This window comes from Amyelois transitella, chromosome 25, assembly GCF_032362555.1.
Source record: "Amyelois transitella isolate CPQ chromosome 25, ilAmyTran1.1, whole genome shotgun sequence".
NCBI lineage: Eukaryota > Metazoa > Arthropoda > Insecta > Lepidoptera > Pyralidae > Amyelois > Amyelois transitella.
Genome location: NC_083528.1, coordinates 945,909 through 956,684, shown reverse-complemented (window position 1 = coordinate 956,684; position 10,776 = coordinate 945,909). Strand labels below are relative to the sequence as shown.

The following is a 10,776-nucleotide window of genomic DNA, read 5'->3' as shown; positions in this document are numbered from 1 at the left end:
ATTTATTTATTTATTTAATCAAACATTCTCTAGATGGAATTAGTCGATGAACAGTATTTTACCGACATTCGGTTGATATTTTATTCATTATTCGTTGCTGAAACTTCATTTTTCAAACTTGATTGTTAAAAACTTTAATTTGTGTTGATTATATAAGAACTTACTAGATAATAGAAACCTATTGTTTATTTTTAATGAAAAAATCTATAGATATAATTTATATGGCTTTTATTTTGACATAAATTGAAAAATTTGGAAAAATCTATTAATATAATAAAATCGATTATTTTCTTAAGAAAAATCGATTATTTGTTAATCGATTTTTCATACTTAAAAAATAAATCGATTATATAAAAATCGATTTTTTATCAGCAATGTCACATCCCTAGTTCTTTAACCTGTGAGTACAAGCAATTTAAAATCACGTGATTGGCCATGGAAGTTTATACTTATAGGTTAGTATAAGTACTAATACCTAGGTAGTATGCTGAGAAAATAAAATAGCCATTTATTCCTGAAAAGATTAAACACATCAATAGATACTTACATTGAACATTATTAATTTTAATTCAACGAAAGGCAATTTGATTCGCGATTGACGATAAAAGTCCTTTATGAGCTGGCAGATTATAATGAGACCTTTATTCAATAAGTAGCTACCTAATCTGTTTTCAAACTTTGAAGGATGAGAAGCTAAGCACCAACCAGTCATTAATATAATATTACGACGGCTTATAAAATTCGCGATTCCTTTTGACTCAGGCTATCCCGTAAGGAAAAAAGACAAGGATTTGCTTATTTCCATTTCTGAGAAGGAAAATGATTTGTTGACAATAGAAAGTGCATTTTCACAGATATTTGTTCATAAGTCTGTGTTACGCCATCTAGCGATGCATTTTTAAATTACTTACAACAAGAACGTGGATAAGTTAGTTCCAATACTAAGTAGAATCTGCTTTCCTTACAATAAACTTGCTACTTATTTTCAAAATAAATTCTCTTAGGTTTCATAGATGGCGCTGTAATTATTTATAGACCATTTCTATTATTATATTACTATTGTGAATATCATGCGTGCAAAATAAAGATTTTTCTTTTTTAAATAAAGTACTGAATTGAATGCATTTGAGATACATTGAATATTCATATTTTTGGGTGGTCTGAAAATTACGCAGGTTCTTAAAATTCTTGCTCAAAAGCTGTAAAAAAATCAGAATCTGTCACTCAACAAGTGTCGTCTATGAAACAAACTATCAACAACAATGTAAATTAATACTTACATAAAAATTCTTAAAAGTCAGAAAATCTCTCAAATAGAATAATTCAACATGAAGCGCTCACGATAAGATTACACGTAAATGAAAAACATAGTCAGTAACACCAGTAACAAAAGTTGGAATGTAAATAAATTCCAAAAATGGATGCCTTGTCCGAAGGTGCAAACAAGTCATCCTGGCTTAGCATATTTCTACCCTTTAGACGAGCTGATTGTAGCAAGAAAATGGGACGCCTTACACTCCGCGATCGGCAAAAACTACGTTTGTTACACAATCTTTAATAACGTAGGCGAAAAGGTGTTTTTGGCTGTTCAAGATAAAAAGTGTCAGAAGTTTGACGTAAAAATTTTCAACTTTTACGGGAACGAGTTAATACACGTGAAAAAACCTTTCAAATGTTGCGTACATAAGGCTTCTGTGTGGGTACCTCCTGGGAACTATATAGGATCAATCAAGAAAGTTGGTTGTTTATTCTTGGTTCAAAATGCATTGGGGGAACCACTTTTGAAGATAAAAGCACAAGGGCTTTGTCATTACGTGTACGATATTTTGGATGGCGATAAAGTGATTGGCGTTGTGAAGTGGAAAATGGCATTTTTGGATGAGAAGAATTTCGGCCTGGCATTCCCTGTTGATATGGATGTGTCAGATAAAGCAGCTTTGCTGGGGGCTAGCTTCTTGATTGGATACTTGAAATATAATATTTGATCTTTCTGACTTTTCTATTTTTAATAAGTAGGGACATCACCCTTCTGGTGTGTGAAGCTCGTAATCGTGGATTAAATATTGTACAAAGCTAGTTAGGGAAGGTAAACAAGGGTTGACATCCTGTAAAAAAAATTGTTCTATGTGGACGAATAGTTCAGTAGTCCTATCGAGAACTGGTCTCTAGTAGCACTATAGGGATTTTGCCATGGATTATACTATGGAAAAAAAACACATTTTATAAACTAATAAATATTTATTGTACTTCAAATCAGTCTTAAAAATAGGAATGTCCTAAATCTTAACTTAAAAATTCTAAACTTATTTAATCAACGCCTTCTTTTCTTCTGCGGCGACTTCACTTCTTCTTCAGCTTCTCCATTTTCCACCTTCTCTTCCTCATCAGCAGCCTTCCTTCTCACAGGGCCTGTGTGAGTGATGGGAATCGCTCTTTCATTTTTAACACCAGCCGAAGATTTTGGCGCGATCACCGATAGAACGCCATCTGACGACAATTTAGACTCAACTGTCTCGGGGTTACAACCTTCAGGCAGAGCGTAGCGGCGTTTGAACTGCCTTGATACATATCCATGTTCATCCTCCTTCTCTTCGTGTTTTCCTTCAATGACGATGTACCCATCAGCAGTCTTCACCGAAATCTCTTCAGGAGCAAAATGCTGGACGTCCAAATTCACCTGGAATTTATCTTTGTCGGTTTTAATGGTAGAACCCACGTCTCTTGCCACAGCCGCTAAGTTCCTCCAGGGACGAATGTATTTTCTGACCTGAATTGATGGGCGGTCGAAGACGTCAGTCAGGAAGTCGTTTGGAGACAGATCCAGTCCAAAGAGTTGGTTACGGATGCGGCGGGGACGTAACTCGTCGAATAAATATGGTAATAGCGCCATTGTATAATACGGCTCACTGGAGTACTAAATAATGAATCAGGAGTTGAAACGCCGATATTCACAAAAACTCGCAGGAAAATGAGTCGTTTCGCGTGTAATTCGCTTGAACAGTACTCGCGTTCTGTACAAAATACTGCTGAGCAAGCTTGGCGCAGTGCTTTTATGAGAAATCGGGATTGCCTAGAAAGAAGGCGAAAATTCTCGATATAACAACGCCATCTGTTAGCGAGTAGAAGTACTATTTATAACACGACTTAAAATGTTTTCATGGATTATTATCTTGTACAAAAAAGATAAACTTAAAATTCTTTATATTAACTATTAATTAATTATTTCTTTTAAAAAAATGCTTGACTAAAGTCAGGTAAAAAGTAAAAATGTTTGCAATTATAAAGTTCCTTTATTTGTCAATAGATACCATCTAGGTTAATAAAAAATAATGATTCATTTGCGTTGTGATTATGAAAAACAAAGTGATAGATGAATAATTATAATGAAATCAATCTCAATTAATAAAGGAATTCGAAACTAACTATATTTCTTCATAATATAACCTACAATAATAATAATAGCGTGGCGTGGTCGTCGAATCGAACTATCGGGGATGCACGCTTAAGACTGATAAAAAGGAGGGCTCTTTTTTATCCGTCAATAAGGACAGTGTCTTACTTCTTCTTCTTGAGGAATGGTAAATAAACTTGAAGTTTCCTGGGAACCTGTCACTATTTGAACAACAATCCATCACTAAGCCATATAACTGAACGTGGCATTTTCAAGATAGCTCTGTCTACCCCGCTAAGGATTCAGACGTGATTATACGTATGTACCCATGTACGTCTGTAAGGACTGTAGGTACTCTATGCAAACTTTATTAATAGCAGCAGATTTTAATTAATTTTTTCGCCAAATTTTAATTATTATTGCGTCAGAATTGCAATCATCTAAAAATCTAAAATGAAATAAAGAAAAACTTTATAAGATAAAATATTCAATAAATCAGTATCGTCTTGAAAACCAATATACAAAAACAAATGTATTACATTAGAGATATTACAAACAAACAAACATACATTTCTATTGTTCCAACTAAAATTACTGAATTGTTTTACTTTTACAGTTATAAGGTGCCTACCACTTAACCAGAAAACATGCATGAAAGGTAGGACCTAACCTGCCTAGTACTAATGACCTAGGTACCATAATAAAAAGGTTAAAAATTAATACATAATTAAAATTATAGGTTTAATTTAAGAAATGTTGCCAGTTTACTATAAATGTAAAATACACACTTTAACAAAATCGAAATATCGTTTAAGTCAGTTTTTGGTAACATGCACAGCTTCTTGAACAATTGCATAATTTTTATATACATTTGTTTTTCTCCGAGGCTTCGCGACGAACATGTCATTAATTTTAAATAATTGCAATCTACCTTTTTTACGTTTCTAAGATAAAGCTTTTAGTAGGCATCATATTTTATTATGTCAAAGCTAGCACGTAACGTAACTTTTTAGACAAAGAAGATTCTCAAATACAAGGTTGTAAATTCTAAGTTATCTTGTAACTAAAAGATTTGGGTAATGAATGAGTTTTGTTGTTGTTGAATGTGAAAATATGGTGACGTCTATAAAAATATGTTTCTAATGAAACATTTCACATATATCAAATTGTAGCCTGGCTTCCTAACAAAGTCATTCATGCCAGAACTATGATAGGTCCATCAAAATAATAAAGGAAAATGTGCCAATTATCCGTTAAAGGCATTTCACAAGACAGATGATATGCATAGAAAATCCCGAGAGTATTAAACTTAAAATGCACGAAATAACCTAAATACACACTAGATATTGTTTAATACTTTGAGTTAATAATCTTATAATCATTACTGTATATAAAATTAAGTTACACAAAAAGTAAAAAATATTATCAAATATGTAGTTGACTCATAACCTAGCAACATTATTTTCCCCTAGACTTTCATTATGGATTTTAATGCAAACCCGGAAACACCTAGCGCCACTAGCGGGGAATAGCAAAACTATAAACCGGATGTACATAGAATGTTCTAGGTGAATTATGAAAATAATGTTATTTTTAAGTTTTTAGAATAAAACTTTTAAAAATAAAGGCTGGAAAAATAGCAAATATTTCAATTGTTACGTTTTAAATAGAAACTAGCTGCCTTTTCGTTCAATAACATGACGTTGATCCCTTGATCCAGAACATTCTGGAACATTCTAGAATGTTCTACATACATTTCAAGTATCTCGTTATTGTAGGAACTATACTAGCGCCAATGTGTCGAATAGCTGAACTATTCTTGAGTCAGTGGTCACAAACAATTTGACCGGGCAATGAGTTCACATGTCTTCTAGAAATGTCTAACCAAAATTACACTTTTACATGATATTAATTGTAGTAAAATTGCCTTTTTAAAATATTATACCGTTTGACTTGTATAATTTTACACGCAAATCAGATTCACCGAATTAGTTTTGCCTTGAATATGGTTGTTTATTTATTTATATGTTGTGACGACCATCTTCATACGACTCTAATCGCCAAAAATAATATCGAGGTTTCTCGTCACCAGAGGGCTGATCTTAAACCCACTCAAAATCATATAATCACGTCTATATGTATCCCCTGCAGGGTAGACAGACCCACTCAAAATATTAGTGTTAATACGCTACCAGCCATCTGGGTACTTTACCTCAAAACAAATCTTTCGGTATAGGCATAATAAGTTTAAGTTTTTAGTTACGGGTATTTCTAGGTTTATATTATATTTCAAGTTAGTGTTTTAATAATATTTGTTATTTTTTATCATCCTTTCAACAACTGTAACGTCTTCCGCATTTAAATAAAAGTAAAGAACTATTATAAGATTTAAAAAAAACAAAAGAATATGTAAAATAGTACAACATACGAACGGCAGTCAACAAATACAAGACCATTACATAATACAATAATTTAATATAATTTATGGGCAATATAATAATTATAATTAAATAAAATATTTGTTTACATTCCTACTAATATTATGTACAGGTTTATTCTTGCTATTATTGAAAATTTTGACTGGTATTCTTTTGTTCGTACCTTTGATATTTTATTCATTCTCGTAATCTTGATTATAATTCATCTACTATACAAATTAATGAACAAAGACATCATTCTTTGTTTAAAATTATCGATCCAAGCAAACTTTTGTGCCAAAGGTTTGTGACTACTGATTTTGTCGCTTGGCGACGCGCGCAAAGTCCAGAAAATTCTACTCGTTCACAGATGTCGCCCTCCGCCAGAACGTATAAAAGACTTTGACAGCTCAGCCCCGGCATTATTTGAGAAATACAAAGAGAACAAGTTGCTGTGAAAACCTGCGCTACGAAGCGATATTTTAACACGTGCTAAATTAAACCACGCTAGTCATAAACTCTATAAGTAAAATAAATTTGTGTGAAAGTTCAGTGAAAAATAACAAGATGCCTGAAGAAATGCAGACCCAGTCCGGCGAGGTGGAGACCTTCGCCTTCCAAGCGGAGATCGCCCAGCTCATGTCCCTCATTATCAACACATTCTACTCCAACAAAGAGATCTTCCTTCGTGAGCTGATTTCCAACTCTTCAGATGCTTTGGACAAAATCCGGTATGAATCTCTCACTGACCCGTCTAAGTTGGACAGCGGCAAGGAATTGTACATCAAGATCATCCCGAACAAGAGCGAAGGTACCCTGACTATCATTGACACAGGAATTGGTATGACAAAGGCCGATTTAGTGAACAACTTGGGTACGATTGCGAAGTCTGGAACAAAGGCTTTCATGGAGGCGTTGCAAGCCGGCGCTGACATCAGTATGATCGGTCAGTTCGGTGTGGGTTTCTACTCCTGCTACTTGGTTGCCGACCGCGTGACAGTCCACTCGAAACACAATGATGACGACCAGTACATGTGGGAGTCTGCTGCGGGCGGTTCCTTCACCATTCGCCCAGACCCTGGTGAGCCCCTCGGCCGTGGTACAAAGATCGTTCTACACGTGAAGGAAGACTTGTCCGAATTCCTGGAAGAGCATAAAATTAAGGAAATCGTAAAGAAGCACTCGCAGTTCATCGGTTACCCAATCAAACTTGTTGTTGAGAAGGAGCGTGAGAAGGAGTTGTCTGACGATGAAGTTGAGGAAGAAAAGAAAGAGGAGGGAGAAGATGAGAAACCTAAGATTGAGGACGTTGGGGAAGACGAGGAGGAGGACAAGAAAGATAAGAAAAAGAAGAAAACCATCAAAGAAAAATACACTGAAGATGAAGAACTAAACAAGACCAAGCCCATCTGGACCCGTAATGCTGATGACATCACCCAGGAAGAGTATGGTGACTTCTACAAATCTCTAACAAACGACTGGGAAGACCATTTAGCTGTAAAACACTTCTCCGTTGAGGGCCAGCTTGAGTTCAGAGCTCTCTTGTTTGTCCCACGTCGCGCTCCATTCGACCTCTTTGAAAATAAGAAACGCAAGAACAACATTAAACTGTATGTTCGCAGAGTATTTATTATGGACAACTGCGAGGACCTGATCCCAGAGTATCTGAACTTCATCAAGGGTGTGGTTGACAGTGAGGACCTGCCTCTCAACATTTCCCGAGAAATGTTACAGCAAAACAAGATTCTCAAAGTAATTAGGAAGAACTTAGTTAAGAAATGCTTGGAACTGTTCGAAGAGTTGGCGGAAGACAAAGAGAATTACAAGAAGTATTATGAACAGTTCAGCAAGAATTTGAAGCTTGGAATCCATGAGGACTCTCAAAACAGATCCAAACTGGCTGACTTGCTTCGTTACCACACATCCGCCTCCGGTGATGATGTCTGCTCTCTCAAGGAGTATGTTTCTCGCATGAAGGAGAACCAGAAACACATCTACTACATCACTGGTGAAAACCGTGACCAGGTGGCCAACTCTTCATTTGTTGAGCGAGTCAAGAAACGTGGCTATGAAGTAATCTACATGACTGAGCCCATTGATGAATATGTAGTCCAACAAATGAGGGAATATGATGGCAAATCCCTAGTTTCCGTCACCAAGGAAGGTCTGGAGCTGCCTGAGGATGAGGAAGAGAAGAAGAAGCGCGAGGAAGACAAAGTCAAATTTGAAAACCTGTGCAAAGTCATGAAGAACATCCTTGACAACAAAGTTGAAAAGGTTGTTGTGTCAAACCGATTAGTGGAATCTCCCTGCTGCATTGTCACTGCCCAGTATGGTTGGTCAGCTAACATGGAGCGCATCATGAAGGCACAGGCACTCCGTGACACTTCTACCATGGGTTACATGGCCGCCAAGAAGCACCTGGAGATCAACCCTGACCACTCTATCATCGAGACTTTGAGGCAGAAGGCCGAGGCTGACAAGAATGACAAGGCTGTCAAGGATTTGGTCATCCTCTTGTACGAGACTGCCCTGCTGTCTTCTGGCTTCACTTTGGACGAGCCTCAGGTCCATGCTTCCAGGATCTACCGCATGATCAAACTTGGACTTGGCATTGATGAGGATGAACCCATTCAAGTCGAGGAATCGAGCGCTGGTGATGTCCCCCCATTGGAAGGAGATGCTGATGATGCTTCGCGCATGGAGGAGGTCGATTAAGTTAATTCCCGCCTAATTTTCGTAGCCATGTTGTAATGGTGTATCGCAGAATTGTTTTGTGCACTGGTGTACAGCCAAAGACTGATTTAGTTCAAAAAATTCCATTATTGAAATAAATAATGTTAAATTAAATTATTTCTGTTGTTTCAATTCGTAATTAATTATCCCAGTGTTAACGAGCTATACAATGCGCACATACATACATATGAACAAGTCAATCACAAAAAAGAATAAGTTTATCGATAGCGTATTGCAATGTGTAGGGAGAACTGTAATCCCTTTAGAAAATTAGTAACAATATTTACATATCATCTATATTTTTGTAATTTTTTTTCAAACTAAGCATAGATTTGTGTGAGACATTTCTATAGTTAGAATTTCTGATAAAGGTACCTTGTATTTTACATAGATTACAAGTCCATACCAACACGAACCTTAAATCCTACTAATAACTTTAAAAAAAATGTTAGAAAGATGTTTTGACCTTTCACTCAAAAACGAATGAACGGATTTGGCGTTTTCCAGTAATAAGTATACCTAGGTATACCTACTACTTACTTTAGCCATAGATTTTGATCTCAATATAACTGTCAAACTAGTTTGTGTATTAGTGCCATGTTGTTCCCGGCACTAATAGAAAAAGGATAGGACTAATCCATCTCTTTTCCATAGATGTCGTCAAAGGCAGTTCCGTCATCTTGACGTTCATTATAATTTGGGATTATTTTAGGCGATGGGCTAGCACCTGTTTCCATATTTGAATCTCAATTCTATCACTAAGCAAAACACCTGAACATGGTCTCTTTTTTTTTTGGAGACATGCCTTGCCTTTGCTCTGTCTACCCCGCAAGGGATATATGTACTTATGTAGATGTGATACATAAGTAGTCTGTAAAATATCAGCCATGAGGGCTGTTTATTTTATTTGCTTTACTGTTCCTAGTTAACGCGGACGTTCATAGCTGTATGTATGGGGAATTTTATCTATAAATCTAGACTATTCCGGAACATTCTAGACGTCTAGATTTGCGGCGCATCGTATTGATCCAAAGCAGACGATGTAGGTCAGGGCAGAGGGTGGGCGGATGAACTTTCTAGATGGAAAGGTTATGGCAAAAAAAAATATTATAGGTACCTAACTAAGTAACACACATTTAATCACGTCTTCATCCCTCACGGGGTAGACAGAGCCAACAGACGTGATGAAATGAAAGAATATTCGTTGTATGCATGTAGCGCCTGCCTGATTGTAAGTATATAATAAATACCTATTAATTATTACTTATTTATTTATATAACCTAATAATCCATGTGTATATAAAATGTACTATATATTGAATGTCCTTGTTCAGTGTTGACGACAACACAGAACATATAAAAGTATGAACCTAAAAATAAGATGAAATATTTTAATCCTTCTTCTAGATTAAGACTAGACGCGCAAATTCTGTATCAAAACAAAGCCACGTGCATATTTCTGTAATTCGCGCGTCTGGTAGAAAATTCTAGACCGCCTTTTGGTAAATGACGCGCATGATAGCGTTTCACTCAAGTTTGCCTTTTTATTACATACAAAAAGTTTCATATTTTTAAACAGTTTGAATTGAAACCTTAATTAAAATAATCTTTATAGACCTTGATGGGCATCACAATACCCATTTTAATTTAAAATGGAGTGATTATTATTATACGTATGTACCTATCTAGTTACAAATTCTGTCGTTAGTTAGGTCTAATCTGAAGAACTTAATAAAAAATACAAGTTTAAAATTATGAAGGATAAAAAGTGCCAATGCTTTTCTTATTATTAGAAAAAACTGCCCTCGATAATGACCATCCTATCCCATAATGGCGTACATAACATTTAGTTTGGTACCTATTTGATGGTCAAATCATATCCTAAATCATGGCTACTAAGTATAACAGAGGAGAAAAAATAAAGAATTTATTTAAAAAAAAAACAAAATTTATTTTTATTAAAACAGCGCTATTTTATTTATTACGGTGTAGATATGATCTTTATCAAGTCACTCAGTGTCGACATTGAAAGAAATTTCTAGATACGCCTGACAGAAATTTACACTCAAAGACACGCAACTAATTATCTTGTTTCCTTCGGTTTCTCTAGAAATTTTCGATAATATCTCGGATATTTTTACGGTGTACGCAACTGATATTTTGATATAAGGCAATTTAACATTTAAACAGTATTTTCAAGAATCACAAGAATCTATCCTAGAATCTAGAAAT

General features: G+C 35.4%; 3 protein-coding genes across 3 annotated transcripts; 2 read left to right on the top strand and 1 right to left on the bottom strand.

Annotated features, from left to right (window-relative positions):
- Positions 1 to 1,339: 1,339 nt before the first annotated feature.
- LOC106141478 (phospholipid scramblase 2-like) lies at positions 1,340 to 2,075 on the top strand. The gene has a single exon (XM_013343128.2). It carries the CDS (start codon positions 1,359 to 1,361, stop codon positions 1,983 to 1,985), a length of 627 nt encoding a protein of 208 aa, XP_013198582.2. The 5' UTR covers positions 1,340 to 1,358; the 3' UTR covers positions 1,986 to 2,075.
- A 177-nt stretch (positions 2,076 to 2,252) lies between these two features.
- On the bottom strand, positions 2,253 to 3,034 carry LOC106139623 (protein lethal(2)essential for life-like). The gene has a single exon (XM_013341103.2). The coding sequence runs from the start codon at positions 2,888 to 2,890 to the stop codon at positions 2,312 to 2,314; it is 579 nt and encodes a 192-aa protein (XP_013196557.2). The 5' UTR covers positions 2,891 to 3,034; the 3' UTR covers positions 2,253 to 2,311.
- Positions 3,035 to 6,212: 3,178 nt separating this feature from the next.
- On the top strand, positions 6,213 to 8,661 carry LOC106139629 (heat shock protein 83). The gene has a single exon (XM_060951496.1). It carries the CDS (start codon positions 6,376 to 6,378, stop codon positions 8,524 to 8,526), a length of 2,151 nt encoding a protein of 716 aa, XP_060807479.1. The 5' UTR covers positions 6,213 to 6,375; the 3' UTR covers positions 8,527 to 8,661.
- The last annotated feature ends 2,115 nt before the right edge of the window (positions 8,662 to 10,776 follow it).